The sequence below is a fragment of the Pocillopora verrucosa genome, chromosome 6, assembly GCF_036669915.1.
Source record: "Pocillopora verrucosa isolate sample1 chromosome 6, ASM3666991v2, whole genome shotgun sequence".
Lineage (NCBI taxonomy): Eukaryota > Metazoa > Cnidaria > Anthozoa > Scleractinia > Pocilloporidae > Pocillopora > Pocillopora verrucosa.
In genome coordinates this window covers 1,163,527-1,180,200 of record NC_089317.1, presented here as the reverse complement: position 1 = coordinate 1,180,200, position 16,674 = coordinate 1,163,527, and the positions used below count along the sequence as shown (strand labels likewise).

The window sequence follows — 16,674 nt, the reverse complement described above, 5'->3', positions numbered from 1 at the left end:
GGTCAACAGTGTTTCATTTATATCGTTCATACCATAGTGAGCAAGATTTAACTCAGACCCGAACATGCTTTTAGGACCCTTGCTAAAATTACTTCTCAGTTTTATTAATTGCTTTTTTCAAAGGGCAAGAGGGAATAAATTTTAATTATCGTTTCAGTGAATCCCCTTTGGGCCCCTTTAATCAAGCAACACTGTTACAGTGTTGAAAAATATTAGTTTTTTATCCGTTATTATTAGAGCTTAAGCTTCATCTTAATAGGCAAGAAAAGCAGTTTTAAGGACATTGATCTTTGGGTATTGAGTTTGAAAAACACAACTTTAGTAACTTTGTTATCTTTGGGCATCCATTTTTGTCAAAAGTCTGAGAATTTGAAGATTTTCCGGACCCGTGAGCTATATCACCTGAAAAAAGACAATTTCAGTGCCACTGAGTTACGTTTTATCTGAATATACCTCCAAAAACACGATCAGGGTTTTTAGTAAATACTGCAAAAGCGCACGGAATAGAAAACATCAAAATGGAGTTGCAGTTATTTTGTACTTACAAAGTTGTTCCACCGTGATGTTATACCACGCAGGTCCTTTGCTGTTAGATGCATTACACGTGTACAAACCGAAGTCGCCCACAGTTTTCGGTGTCAGCGTCAACGTGCTACCGTCATGCGTCGAGTGCACTCCGTTCAAGATCTGTCGGCCATTTTTAAACCACGTAAATTTCGCCGCAGGATTGGCATAAAATGCACAATGTAGGGTTGTATTGTGATTGAGCCATGATTTTATAAAAGGACTTGTTGAAGCTGTTTTGTTGATGTGAGGTCTATCTGCATATTGGTAAAAAGAGGAACTTTCAAAGATACCATCGAAAGGAAACTATTTTGGGTTTTATTTTGAGGCAATGAGTACAGGTAATTAGCTTATGGCAAGTCGAAATGAATCCTGACCATAAAGGTATGATTGCTATTTAATTCTCGTTAGCTGGTAAGGGATTTTGTGTCGTCCATAAATGTCAACAAGTTTTAAGCAAACCCCTAATCTGAAAAATATGTAAACGTTGTCTTAAGTTGACATCCTGGATATTTTTTATTCATACATTGATAAAAAACGTTTGAGAAAATAACTCCAATAAAAATTGCATTTATGCGAAACACTCAAGCAATAAAGAAAAGAGTTCCTCTTTTGAGAGGTTACCCTTCATTGAAGGCAAAAGTTATTGGACATGACGGAGGTGTCCACCTAAGGAGATGTAACACTCTAAAAAGGCACCACTGTGATTGAAACTGAATAACAAAGGAAATCAATATTAAACAACAGAAATCTTCATTTACTTACATCGTACAACTCGAATTTTAACTCGATGAAAATCAGATCCAACTTGGTTTGTTGCATTGCAGGTGTAGGTACCAGCATCTTTAAGTCGCACATTGGGAATCTGTAAAACAGTACTTGTGTTTCCACGCTTTAATACTTTACCATTGTTTTTCCATATGATGGAGAGAGGTGGATCACCTGTTGCTTCACACTCTAAGTTGATCCTCTCCCCATCTTCCACGTCGACTGTCGCGTTTGGTTTTGTGATGATTTTTGGTGGAACTGATGATGAATTAAAGGGTATAACATATCAGTTTAAATAACTAATAAATCCACCAACGTCTATCAAAAAAAAAGCTGCAATCCGATCGGCTACACTGCTCGCTACTATTCCATGATAGATAATGCATGAAGTGATTGGCTGGAACCCGTCTCGTTGTCGAGTTTGAACGACCGGCAAATTACAACCAAAAGGTGCTCAATACCCATTCAAAAAAGGAGATCAAAATTCATAAATTATGGCTTGCAGACTGAGGTACAAGTGTTGGTTTGACGTTATTTCACTCCCTTAATGATTTACTTTCGACAAAAGAGGTCAAGCATCTGTAGAGAAGGGAGAGCTCAAACATAACAGCTTGTAAGGAAATATCTGCTGTATTGACATTTGGTATTTAAAGATTTGTCGAATTTTGATTTTAAAACACTCGGATCCCTTGGTTTTGGTTTCAAGGACCTCAGCTGAAAATCATTCATTTACAAGAACCGAAATGTTTAGTTTAAAATTAAGTCAATTTACTTACCTCGAACGAGGAGTTCTACTGAGGCACTCAGTTTCTCAGTACGATCCATAGACACCTTGCAAGCATATTTCATTTGATCTGATTTGATCACATTTCGTAAAGTAAACATTTGTACACTTCCGTTTTGATTGAAATTTCCATTCCAATGAAGCCTGGATGTAATGGACGGAGAAACTTGGGCCTTGTTCGCCTTCCAATTTCCTGGCGGAGTAACTGTTATGTATTTGTTCACAATGTAATCGTAGGACTCCTTTCCCCAAGTGACAATCGTGGAGTTATTCAAGACGCCCACATTACCATAGGTAAAATCCCAGCGAAAAGTGACGTCAGAGCCCAAACTTGCCAATACTAAGGTTTGAGGTTTCTTCGTAAACGACACTGAAAAGTCACGAATAATTAAAGATAGTCAAAACAACTATAAGATTGCCATTTTCCAAGTTGTCTCGACTTGAGATAGCCCTTTTTACTTGATCATTTTTCTTGGCACGAGCGGATAAAATGATTGACCATTTGCTCAAGTGCCACTCCGCTTAAGAAAAGAGGGGAGGGGGTAACCCCGTGAAAGAACAAGGTCAGTTGCGCGAGGAAAATTAACAAGGGTTGAATAATTCCCTTCTGTCAGCGATCCGTAGAAAGACTTACTTATTGTCAACTCACGTGTGTAATGAGGATAGGCTTACGGTGTGAGGCTAAGCTCATGAGACGCCATCAAGGTTACTCTGTCTATCATATTCATGCATTTTGACGTGAAATTCTGAAGCTATCTGTGGGTATCATTTAGCTTGTTCTAGATCTTTTTGCGAATTCCTTTTATCGCTTCATGTGAAGGGTTTTTTCTTTTGTTTTTTTTTTTTACTTGTTTTTACTCTATTCATCCCCAGCAGCTTCCTGCTTAAAAAAGGATTAAGGTTTCCATCTTGCTTCTATTTCGCAGCCAGCTTTTTACTACTCAAACTTGTTCGTTACTTAATTAATTTAAAAATGACATTCCAGGTATACTCACGACCAGCGGTGCATGATAAGTGAAGACTGAGGTAGAAAGCCAAAACTGGAACAAGTTGATCAAGTAAAGACATCATGTGGTAGTCTGGTAGTAACTAAAACCATTCCAGGCTGCAAATAAGGAATAAAAACACAAACCATTAGCGCATAAGCAGACGGTTTAAACTATCAATTGTTCAAGTTCACGTTGGATACTTGAGTTAACTTGAGCTTGATTGAATGATTGAAGCATGATTGCAAAATGCAGGCAAAGATGTATACACGTATAACAATCTAATCTTCTCAGACAAGTTGCACGGCTTTGCAAGTTTTAGAAGCGGATTTTCAGAGGAAACATGGCTTTACACTTTAGCACTCGATTTAATGCAAGTATCCTTGAATTCTCAGTATTTAGTCTTCCGTGCAAACACCGTAAGGAACATTTCGCTTAAAAATTTTGCTTTTATGTCCGTTGAGGCCTCGAATTAAATTTGATGAACCGAGCCTAGAACTGCTTGAAGTAACTGCTTTACAGTTTGTGCACCGAGAAAAAAAGACTACAGTTTCTCGAATCCATTTTCTCCATCCTTCGCTATTCTTTTTTTTTTTGCGGGGGAAAATGATTGCGTCCTGTGTATCTTTTTCTATCTAACAGCAAAGATATAGTGAAGTCTCCTGAAGGTATATTTTGCACGTCGAAAAAAAAATCCCCACACTTCCTACAACCACCAAGGTAATGACTTACATTAGTTTAAATTGACTTTTAAGGGCTGCCTCCACGAGGTCCACGGATCCACAGTAGACTCACGATTTGAACAAAGGAAACACAGTTTGATATGGTTTAGAAAAGGTTCCGTGATTAACCTTTGACTGCGAACTTGCCATACAATGCATCTTAACGCTACCACATGGGGCTAAGACGATTAGAATGACTTTTAAGTCTGTTATTTACTGTTAGCGCCCTTATGTAGGTTTGTTCACTTAAACACGTTCTCTGTCAGAAAAAAAAAGTCAGGCAAGTTTCGACAAGCGAAAACCTGTTTCATGAACAAGCTTTGCGTGTCACGTCCGTCAAGTGTTGGAAAATACAATGAACAATATAAAACTGAATAAAAGACTTTTGATCAAATTACTTTTATCAACAAAGCCAGTGAGAAGAGAATAATTCCAAGGATCGTTAAAGAAAGGAAACTAGAAGTTTTGTTCTTTCAAAACTGATTCTTGAGGGATTTGATTCGTACTTTCAATTGCCTTGTGGAGCGATTAGTTCGCTCGACAAGGAAAACATCATGGCAACAAACTTCTCCACCCATGATGCGAGAGCCAAACCAAATAGATGCTGAATAGCTTAGGCTAAATCTCATCACCTTCAGCGCAAACTTCAAGTTTTTAATATGTGCATTGCTCGCAACCAAATGTCTGATTCGAATCTTTTACTCACCACTTCTCTATGGGTGTCTCTCATAAATATGGAAGGATGGGCAGTGCCTCGATAAGCTGATGATAACCGTGACCAACTGACTGTAAGCTTGAGATAGTCCAAGCATATGAGGATACATGTGCATCACCGCCCCCTGTGGCTCCCATCAATTTATTTCTGAGGAGGCTATTTTCATTTTACGCTGATATTTAGCATATTCATGTATCGTCCAGCGTACCAGTTAAGAAATAAGTTATACCTCGCCTTAAATTTGCGATTAATTTTCCCAAATCTTTAAGCCGCTTGCCATCTCCCCCAGGAATGGAGGAAAGTTTGAAAAGCTCGCCGACACCAGATTTTCTTTGTGTATTTTTTCTTCTTAACTCAAGCTGAAAAGTTTGTTGTGTCTAGTTTTACTGAATTTAAACTCCGCAGATTTCTTCAGTTCTATTTTGCCCACCCTGAAACAACAAATGCTCTTTGTGTATTTTGTTTAAAATTAAATATCAAAAAGTTCTTCATGCACGTCTTGCTAAATTCAAACTCCTATGTTGCACCCAAAACTTTCTATCTTTTCTAGTGAGGCTTCAAAGTATTTTACGAAATTCGCGTAAAGCTATTGTTACTTTAAATTACAGTTAATTTGGAAATAAGGAAATTTCTCTCTTTCTCAGTTATATGATGAAAAAAGAGCTTTTGTGTCCAAAGATACAAGACTTTTCCTATTGTTAGTCAGATTGTCTCCCACTTGGTTGAACAACGGTTTAAAAAAAAATCCTTCGACTTGCCAGGACTCATCGGTGATTCATGGAAGATCGAACGAGACACGTGTAGACGCTTACACGTGTTGAAATGATCATAAAACAGAAATACCAACGGATTACTTGCAGTTGCAAGAATTAAAGCTTTGAAACGACTCCAACATTAGGCTCGTTTCTTCTCTAGGTCTTGACTTTTGGCTTCAGTGACATGTGTATGTAATGAATTAAACAGAAGGAAGCAAGGAACACTAACGTCCATGCCTCCACTTTTTGCGAACACAATCAAATTAATAACTAAGCAGCGGGTTTTAAAACTAAGTATGTGCAAATAGCCAATGGCAGGACAATGAAATATTGCCTACAGCAGCCTACCTTCTTGTTAAAGAATCTCTCGCAGTTATTTCTCAGAGGAACCCGACGCTCATGCCAAACTGAACCCTTAAGTCTGAAAAGATCGAACTTTGTTCAACGTTCATAAAGAATCTCAAATGGTTAATCTTACAAATGTCAAACCTCAAACCTTACACTTTCCCATTTAAGTTTAGTATAAACAAATGGCCCGAATGCTTAACCGACAATTATCACGAAAGTACGTACTTAATACATCCCAACCACTAGAAGTGGCTCACGAAAAACGAGTGGACAAGAATTATTTTTAAAGACCACCAAGGATGGCATCCAAGACGCCTAAATTGGAAAAATCAGTTTTGCATCAATATCTTTAGTCTGTATCCTTGTTGAATTTATCAGATCGGGAGGCAAAAGGATTCAGAAATGATTACATGCGCTCAAAATTCTTTTCCTGATGAACAACGTGCGTGTGCCGCTATTTGCTGTACAAACAATTCCACGACTTTTCGGAGAGAGTACTCGACTCGTGACCCCCTCTTTTAAACATAATCATCTGGATAAATACTCTTCGGTAAAATGTCTTGGGCTTGAAGAACCCAGCTCTTTCACCAAACCTTTAGTTTTCGAAATTCATTAGGGTGCACCACTTGGCAATTTAAACCTGACATGATTAAAGTTAACTTGGTGTGTTGGCTTGGTCCGGGATAGAGAGAAATTGGTATAGACCTAATGACAGCCTTTCACATATTTTGCAGCGCAACAGCTAATCCGTTGGATAAGCAGCATGGCTAGTAATGATACAAGGACTATTTTTAAATCGCAGCATTACCAACGCGATATTTCCTTCCAACTTACAGCTCTCATAAAGTATACAACAGGTTCGCTTTCATTTGGTTTTTCTCTCCCAGTGTGCGCGTAACCTTAGAAATTCGCATCTCATACGACTTTAAGCTGGTGCTCAAAGAAGACACGGACGAAGTTAAAGCAATAAAAACGTTCCTATTTAAACGCTATAGCTTCAGCACGAGACTTCAAAACGAGAAAATTACAACCGTGGACCTCAAGGTCATCTCTTAGCTCTGTAACCAAGTGCTGCAGTGATACGGGAAACTTGTTTGATGTATGCGAAGTGTCTACATCTGGTTCAACCCAAAGATCACGTGGATAATAATCATTTGGCACGAGGCAACTGGGCGAGATCCCAATCGTGAAAGGTCAAAGGGCAGTGAAGACCTGCCAGTTAACCGAGACAATGTTTTATATCAAATAACGATACACGCCATCACGTCTTAACTGTTGATCATGGAGCTAAATAAAAGCTCGCGTAAACTTTATGGCGTGGACCACCCTCGGTGAAGCCTAAGTGGCAGGGTGTGTACATTGCATAACGCTAATAAGATATGTATGGTGCTGAAAAACAGGAACGTACCCGTATGAAGAGAAAAGAGAAACGCAAGAGAGGATAAGATATGGTCTTGAAGATCCTTTGATGAGTTTTTAATTGTGAATTTTGTCAATCCCTTAATATATTTCCTTCATGTAAATTGCTAGTAGCTTCTTCTTGAGAGGCTAGCTGCTTTTGGACTATTTGTTTCGTTCATTTGCAATCAGTGCTTTATATGTTCACAAACCTCAAACGCTTCTGTTCCTGAATTGTTTAGCCTCATGACTTTGGTGTTTCCTTTTCCCGGAAGCAATTAAGGTGTGAGGTGCGTAAAGGGATAAACCAACAATAGATATAACTGGCTTTGAGCAAATACCGTCAACACTAAATCCGAGCAGAACTGAATACATCATTTCCCATCCAAGGCAGGAATTCAACTTTAAACTCTACCCACTAATAACATTACCTGGTGATCCCTTAGATTTTTCTTTACGCCCTTTATGCTCTAACATCAGCATGCACTTTCTCTATACAAATCCTAAGGCACTGGCAAGGAGAATTTGTCTAACAATCAGGAGTTTTTTTTTTTTTTTTAAGGTGTTGATCATTTCTCTTATTCTCGTGAGCTTTATGTTTGATTTGGGGATGAAATTATATGTTAGTCACTCTGAGCGGTCAACGAGTTAATGTTTAAATATATTGGTGTAATTGTTAGTTCTTATTCATCATGGAATGATCATATGAAGTACGTTTGTTCGAAGATCAGTGAAAATATAAATATCATAACAAAAGTCAAGAAATATCGAGCTAGAGAATCTTTACTTTGCATTTATTACACTCGTATTTATTCTTATTTGAAATATGGATCTACATTATGAGCTAATTATCATTTAGTCCTCTATCTAAAGTTTTAAGGCTTCAAAATAAGGTTAATAAAGTTAATTAATAATGTTCCTCTTCGTGCCAATATAACATCTCATTATTTTAATTCAATTATTTTTGAATTTCCGGACATTGTGAAACTTTATCCCTTTTTTATACTTACTGTTATTTGAATATCGTGAATTATATAAAATCACATTTAAAATTTCTAGACATGGTAAAACTCATATTTATTTTATTCTTGTTATAAGTCGAATATCGTGATTTACATAACAAAGATGTATAAAATTACAACATTACATTACCTTAGAATGATAGATTAAATACAGTGGTATATTACGTTATATCACTGCTTTATTAACACGACATTATTACTAACAGTGCTTCATTCTTAACAGATAACTACAATTATAATTACATTAAATATAAAACTTCAATTTTAGATGAATTTATTACAGGAAATTCCGTAAAAACTTTATGCTTATTGGTTTTTCCATGTTTACCAATGTGATGCCAAGCCCTGTAATTTAAACTTGAGTTAATTAAGAGAGAAACGTAAGTATACTACTCGCAGAATGTCTTCTGAACAAATATGCATCTCTTTTGAACTAAAATCAGGAAATTCAACTATACTATAATTGGATGATAGTTCTGGAATTATCTTTCCCCTCTTCATTAGTTGTGAGCCTGACTATAGCAAAATGTTAGAAAAATATGTCTTTTTAAAAATTATCTGTCGCCATGAAAGCGTTTGGGTAGTGCAAATCATGCTGCTTTTGTTGCTCATATTTGCCTCTACTGCTCAGTTGTTTAAAATTTGTTTTAATTTGTAGCGTGAATAGGTATCACTTGTATCATAATTATGTCGATTTCTTCTCTCATTTCATTTTGTAATTATGGTTATTTTCTGTTCGGTTTTGTTTATCCTTTATATTTATACTATCCACTAACTTGAGATTTATCTTACATGTATGTATTAATCAGAGCATGGTATTAGCTAATCTATCTCTTGCCTTTTTCCTCCCTATTCATTCATATTAACAATGCATTTTTCGTGTATGCTATTATGATGGAGAAATAAATCAAGTAATGGTCAGTAAATGTTTAAATCCTTCAGGGTGATTCGATCTTTTCTTAGTCCATTTGTCCTACGATAATAACCAGTGGAAAAGATTTTGTTTATGAGTTTTACCTTTTCTTGGTTACCAATCAATGTTACTTCGTCACACAGAATTTCGCCATGGGGGAGCTATTTATACCTTCACGAGTGAACTCAAGGTAGAAGAATCAGCAGCGAAGCTGAAGGCACACTTTGTTTACAAAAATGCTACTTTTCTGCTGCAATTTTCTAGAGTGTTCTGCAAATTTTCACAGCAGCATTATTCGATTAGATAAGTTTTTATATCTTTTTTTGACCAGAAAATTGTTTTTTATAGTTCGAAAAGTGCAGCTTCTTTGCTGTTTTGTAAAACAGTTTTCCGAGGAGGCCACAACTGCTACTATCCGAGTCAAACTAAAAGCTCATTAGCGTACCTTGAACCTAAAATTCTTATGGTCATAGACAAGGAAATTTTGTTCATAAGTATGTAAATAAACAAACAAGGAAAACGCAATCAACTTCGAGAAATATTCCATATTGAAATACTCAAAAATTCTCAGCCTTCGTTACTTCTTGAGTTAATCGTAATTTTTGGTGTACGAAAGCGTCATAACAAATATTTGATATCCAACGAAACCACAAGGCATTCCCACCAGAAACTGACTGGGTTACTGCAAAGCCATGCATTTCGACCTAGCTACTTTTTAACAACAAGGGAAAGACAAGGCCTGCTTTCGATAACTATCGCTTCCGACTAGAAATAATCCGGAACGAAGCTATTTTGGTTATTTGACGAAGACGTATGCCTCTCCTTCACCTAACCATTAAGAGAAGAAAACTGCAGTGACAAGCATCGAAATTGAAGGTAGGAAAATAATTAATAGCAACTGCTTACCTATCTAGTTTACTTTGATAGTGCCAATAAGTAATTTGGGTGATTACTCCGTGAAACGCCCATCTCAAAGATAACTTATTTAATGTGCCGCCTTGAACTTTGTCCAACAGTTATATGAGAAATTGTTTGAATAAGTTATCTGACCGATGTCAAATTTCATGTTTCCCAGTGTTAGACAATAAAAAATTTGTAAAACTCAGCTGTATCACGCAATTAGATTTTGCGCACGACAAGAAGGAAGAGAGGATGCTAAAATGCGGTGAGGTCAATCCACCGATGTACCATCGATAACAAATCCATAAGGGGAACTTCTTAAGATCGAGACAAGAATAATTAAATTGGATAGAGGGATGCACTAACTGAATACAATAGTAAGAGCTTTCCACACCCAGAGTGTCTATTAAGAATCCCATAAGTGGCTCTAGTTGTTGTAAAAACAACGCTTTCAGCTTTACTTCTGGAGTAAATAGCGCCAGAGTGTCCTAAACATGTGCTCATGGGCTCCTGCGCGTGCCAAGGTAATCGCAAACCCTTTGCCTATATGTTTTTGGTTCCTAGAGGTACTACTGCATAAAAGAGCCACGTTTTCCCATCACTCGTGTGTAATTGGTTAGTAGATCACGTGGCTTCTCGTAGGACTTCAAATTAAAAGACTGAGGCAGCTTCATCCAAACCCCAAAAACTCGTGTGATGCAACTCAACGAAATCGAACTATGCTTATGCCAACCTTCAAAGTAACTTTAGAAATTGATAATTACTTTAGTTATTCGCAATTCACCTACAATGCAGGTTTGCACAGTTGTACTACAGCTCTTGTCCAAATAGTTCAAAGGCTGTCCTCATAAGTTTTGGATTCTACAATTTGAGAGCGATGCTTCGAATGCAAAAGTTCAGTAGACCGTAATTGATCTCATTTGATCACGTGTAAATTACCTACTTCAAACACTTCATGACAAAGTTTTCGACGCGAGGCCGTGTTACACGAAGGAGTAAGGTGTGTACAAGTATTTCTGTATACTAAGTACACTTAGACGCTTTTAGATTCCACCCAAAGCTTTAACCATAATCAACCATTAAAGAGGTAAATATCACGAGGAAGCCACCGAAGACTATGGATGATATACTTATAAACGGTTGTTGTTAGTTTCGATCTCGTCGAATAAAAAGGCGGCACGAGGATATGTGCACCAATCACATAGAACATTTCAACCATTCAGAAATTAACACTGAAAAATGTTCTACCTTTACCGGAGATGCAGACTGCACAGTGCCAAATAACTGAAGGCATTTCTTTCCAGAACCACCGTGTCGAGCGTCAAACTTAGTCCTTGCACCAAGCTCTCTGAAAGCCATGCTATTACTTGAGTTAGACTCAAAATGGATTTCGCACACGCTACTGGGGTCTCGATCTTCCACTCATTCATGATGAATATCATTCACCTCACCCTCGTCGTCATCGAACTTAAAGTCGAAGCCATTCTCTGGTTTGTAACGCAAAGCTCCCACTGGAAAACATTCCAAAGGTGACTAAAACCTCGATCTTAAGGATTGGAAATGTTGCTAATCGTAAATTTTTCCCGTCACCACCCCTGTGCATTGCTGAATGAACAATTCGATGTCACAGAACTTTGCAGTCTAGTGACGGCCAACATTACAAGAGAGAGTGGGAGCACCTCGACGTATTTGGTTACTCTTTGGTTTCAAGATGTGGGGGGATTCATTGGCAAAATCTTCAAACGTTCTGTTTTCGTTAGTTTATCCACGGCATGAACATTTCATCCTAAACGTTCTTTCACTTTACGCGCTATAAGCATCCTCTGCTTCCTTCACGCCGTTAGTTAGCTCTGCTTGTGTTCATCGTGTGTATCAGTACACACAAAAGGAGGCTTCGCTACACTGGATGTCATTTTTGTTCAGCCCTTTCTTAAATTGCCTAAGATACTGACCGACTACACCGTCTTCAAAAGGGTGTCTTTAGTTGTCGAAGTTTATATTCGTCACGCAATATATTAGCTCCCCTTACCTTGGGAGGTAGGAAGCTTCGTGATTACCACAAAAAAAATTTTTTCTTTACGGTGCGGAAGGATGGGAACAGCTTAACAAGTCAAAGAGACAGAGAGAACGAGTTAATTCGAGCTAGAAAATCTGGTTCCCTATTACCCTAAGGCGAAAATAGTGATCTTACAGTTTCTGTAGGATGTGCTTGTAGCATGTAAACTACAATGATTACGTGAAGACATGGCGTACGTTTAAGGCTTTTTCATCATCTTCAAAGGATTATTTCATTTCCCTCTGCAAATGGGATTCATAAATTAATCACTAAGACTCAATGTAGTAAAAAAAAAAAATGGCGGTCGGTAATGGCGATGAAAATACTTGCATGACATTGCATCGTTTGACTAATGATGTAATCACTTCCGATGTGGATCGCGACTTTTCGACTGCACACTGCGAGTCTTCACCTGAAGAGGCCTCGCCCATTTGTCCTGTCATTTTCGGTCTTTTTGTTGATATTTGATGGATGAGGTATTTCCTTGAGAGTTCCTTATCAACATATAAAAATTTAATACAGTTCACTTGTCCAATTAGCATTCCCTTGACTTTGGCTGACAACTTTTCTTTGTTCATCTTTCTTTTGTCTTATTAGTATGAAATGTGTTGTGTTAAAACTTTCGTAAATGGCATTTAAAATGTTGAAGGTAGAAAAGGAATGGTACCATCACTGATCCTTGTGGTACCATCATGTTTTCTTGTTAGGCTCTGAGTTAACTGATTTATTTTTTCACAATTTAGCTTCTCTTCGTTCTTTAATCTCTACACCATGGTTAAACAGTTCTTTGTGTTCACAGAATCCATGGTTTTATGTATCAAATGCCTTGACAAGATCTGGAAACTCACCAACACTATATTCATTGTCATCAATTGACTGTAATATTAGTGTTACAAGCTGCTTTCCTGCTAAGTCAGTGGAATGTTTCTTACAAAAGCTGTATTGGATATGTTTTCAATATATGTTACAGTTCTCTTACACACAAGTTTCTTGAAATTTTTACCAAAACACGGAAGAAAAGGAATCAGTTTATTAAATGAAAGTTTCTGCTTTTGATTTGTCTTTAAAATTTATCAGGATTATCAGAGTGATTCTCAATTTCATTTGGTATTAATTGAGTGAGAAAAGTTCGATTGAATGTTTCAGTGATAAATTTAACTATGGAAGTACCTATTTTCCAAACTACTTTGGTGATATTTCATCTCAGCCAGACACCCTCCTTGATTTCAACTGATTATTTTTAACTTCAAGCTTATTTTATCTGTTACTAAACGGCTGTGAATATATGAAAGTCATACTACTAGTTACTGTTTCTAAAGATAAAGATGTTTTTTATCTCTTACTAAGGTACAAGTTAAAAATTGATGTTTTGCAATGGAATTTATTCGATCAAGCTTGGATTAACATTTAAAAATACTGATAGAGTTCATTCGTTTTTTGATTTGGTCGTGAAATTATTTATACTTCTTCCTTAAAACTATTTTGCTTTTCTAATTAAATTTTCTTACCTGTTGATGACCCAATGTCTCGTTAGGATAGCCTTACAGATCTATCCTTTTTGCCATTCAGCGTGAAAGTGACGCGAGAACAAATAAAATTCCGCTAATATCCATTTTAACAAAGAGCACTTGTCCAAACAAACAACGAATTAAAAGGCAATTTGTCTACTTTGAATTTTGAAACAGTAAAATACAATATTCAAGCGTTTAACTGCCTATAGGGGTCCCACGGGGGCAAAACAAAGCTCTGGAGGTGAAGGGAACTTGAGAGCTGTTGGCTCTCATTCTAAGTAAGGGAATAGTCATATCGTTTATTGAGCTTCCCTCTGTCAAGTTGTGTAAATTATCGCGTATCGACATCAGTATCTTTCATAAAGCGTTCTCCAAAAGAAGTTTTAAAAATTTTTATCTACCACACATGTGGGTTACACCGCGCACCGCCAATTTTCACATCCTGTTCCGGGCTTCCGATCCAAAAAAACGACCTGTTAACGATCCTGTTTACGTGTACAATGTTTTGAGACTCCGAGACCCCAAAAAACCACACTCTGTGGGAAGTTACAGATGAGAGAGAATGTTCTCCTGAACGGGGTCGTATGCAGTTGACAGCTGCAAATTATAATTGGCTATCAAATGATGATCTTGCTGAAACTTGTCATGTGGAAAATTGGACGACTGAAAAGGTTATGAAAGGTATGTTCCATAATCAGTAAAAAATGTGTTTGTGATATCTTCTTGCTAATCTAGAACTTAATCCACCCTGAAATACGTAGTAAAAAGAACATACAACAAATCAGGTAAATTTTAAGTCAGAAATTGTTTCATATGGTAAATTTTGCCAAATGTAGTGTTCTTCGATCGAAAAAAAGGACATTTCCTGACGCGGCAGATGAAACAAACGGACTAAGAAGACAATTGATATAGTTCACACGGTCTTGAAACAAAAGGTCAGAGTGAAAAACATAATTCTCCGAAAAAATCATTGTATAGTTACACTTATTTCCGAATCTGACCAAAGCAACGTGAGATATTATTTTTTAATCGCTCGATTGTGTGGAGCTGGTGGGGTTTTTTTCCTTATTACGTCGTCAGCGGACCATTTGTTTGAAGGGAAATTTTATCTCCAGAACACTCTAGATGTATTCTGTTACGCTGTCTGTTATCCTCTCCAGGACAGTGGATTAGGAGAAGGTCACTCAACGTTACCTGTCGTATTGAGGTTTAACTGTACTACACTGAGGATATTGCTGGCTAAAAGGATCTTTTTGGGGACAGACAGTACCTTTATGCCTGTTTAGGGGTGTTTTGACTGATAGTAGCTGACGGAGACGTTTACTTCTATTTTTGACCTTGATTGTTTGGTCTTGATTCTTGACACGCGCTGTTTCTATTGATCAATAGACTACGAACGTCACGACTTAATTGGTAGTTTAGTATAGTATTTCGTTTATGTCTCTTCTCGCTTAAAATGACAAGTCGCCGACACTGCTAACATCCTGAACAAGGTGACCACGATAGAGACCAAGCCTTCCCTGGCAGTACACAAGAGACGTCCAAGTGTGTTATGAAGATAGATCGAATGAGAGAGATACTCCAGGCAGCCTGGATTTCCTCAGACACCGTTTAGTTCACACATTTAAGAATAAAGAACGGAGTTGTACATATTTCGTCTCGCGATATTTGAAATTTCCGGTATTGGAAGTAAGCTTCCTTACTCCCCTTACAAACAAGCTGCGTTTGCGTTGTAATCAGTTTAACTAGAGCGATGATCAAGTTCCTCGTGTTACAATACACCTCACCAGGTTGTTTCCTTTTTTTATATTCATTCTTTACCAAAACCGCAAAGTTAAAAGGGTAACATAATCACCATCTACAGTCAGAAGGTGTTAATGTTCTATAGAGCATGAACTTCTTGAATAATTTATCCATTTCCCGAAGATAAACACTCATTATATGAAATGCGCATTGCACCATACTTGACGAGACAGGGAATTACAAAAGTCTTTCCGGAGTTGGGCCTCCTAAACAAGCTCAGCTTGCTATGGAGCTAGTAATTCTTTAAGAAAAGTGAATTCAAATTCCCAACAAACCTTCACGTGGGAAGAGTATACACGAGTGATATTCATGCGCAACATGGCAGTTTAAATGAGTCGAACTTCTTTGAGCGTCCAAGGGTATGGCGGGGGTAGACCATATTGATCCCAAAGTAAACTCTTACTCGATTGTACCTTTTCAATGGAAAATGATAGCGTAACATTATTACAACTCACCTATAAGAAGCACATTTCAAGCTGCTCACCGCAGTCGACTCTTGCGAACACACGACTGTAGATCTGGGTTTAGGTTTGAAATTGCAAGCGCTCCCAAAGCAATATTGCAAGCTTCTGGCCTAATTTACAAGGAGTCTTTCGTTTCACAGTTGCAGTTTCTAACGAAACACCGTTTTTTTCCTTGAAAAAACGACTGGATTAATCAGTGAGCTACGACTGAAATTTTCGCGTGTTGTTGTTGCGAGTGATTTGCTCATAGTGGGAGGTGCTGGAGGTGCGCCAGAGTATCTGGCGACATTTCATCTATTGTTTATGCGCGGTCACGCCTCCGTTGCGCTAACTCGCGAGGTTCCCGCGAGGTTCTTGCGAGGGAAAACAAAATGGCTGAAACCCCTTGCGAAAAAACTTTCTTCAGCACCTTTCTAAGAAAAAGTCGGTGTTGCCGATCCGTCAGCGATCACTTCACCTGTTATATTAACACTGTATGTAAATGGCTATCACAAAAAGGTATAAAAACGACTCCAAGACACTTGCTTTTCCCTTCTTCTTGGGTGAAAGCCTGTTATGTTGACACATAAGGGGGTAGAGTGGACTAGTTTGAAATAAAGGGAAAGTAATTGAAATATGTCTTGTGGAACTTTCATATCCAGCTTTTCATAGTAAACTTAGCTCTACCAATTTTCATTTGGTTAATTTATGTAATGACAGTGTTATGATGATTAACATTTGAGAGGGTGGTTATCTGGTGACTGACACTCAGTTAAACTTTACCTTTAGAGAATCAGACACATCCTGGATTAAATGTGTCATAAAATACCCGCACTCTCGAACTTTTTAATCTAAATGTTTTCAATGAACGACCAGGATCTAAAATCAGCACGATACGCACAGAGAAAAAATTAACGTCAATTTAAGTGACGCTGCAATAGGTAACCGACCCACATGGCCGGATGTTTGAAGAACGACGGATGTAC

The 16,674-nt window shown here is 37.6% G+C and overlaps 1 protein-coding gene across 4 annotated transcripts in view; it reads right to left on the bottom strand.

The window, feature by feature from the left end:
• LOC131769299 (uncharacterized) overlaps positions 1-15,944 on the bottom strand; it is a 28,020-nt gene extending 12,076 nt beyond the window's left edge. For 2 of the 4 annotated variants that reach the window (XM_059085030.2, XM_066168216.1), the window contains exons 1-5: positions 15,701-15,944; positions 3,112-3,221; positions 2,109-2,486; positions 1,330-1,590; positions 546-821 (exon numbers count right to left, since the gene is read on the bottom strand). In XM_059085030.2, coding sequence (XP_058941013.2) covers positions 546-821; positions 1,330-1,590; positions 2,109-2,486; positions 3,112-3,187 — 991 coding nt within the window. In that variant the 5' untranslated portion in view covers positions 3,188-3,221; positions 15,701-15,944. Of the gene's footprint in view, positions 1-545; positions 822-1,329; positions 1,591-2,108; positions 2,487-3,111; positions 3,222-11,123; positions 11,336-13,439; positions 13,467-15,700 lie in introns of those variants that run through there. The other 2 variants (XM_066168215.1, XM_066168214.1) reach the window with 2 other exon arrangements.
• Positions 15,945-16,674: the final 730 nt, after the last annotated feature.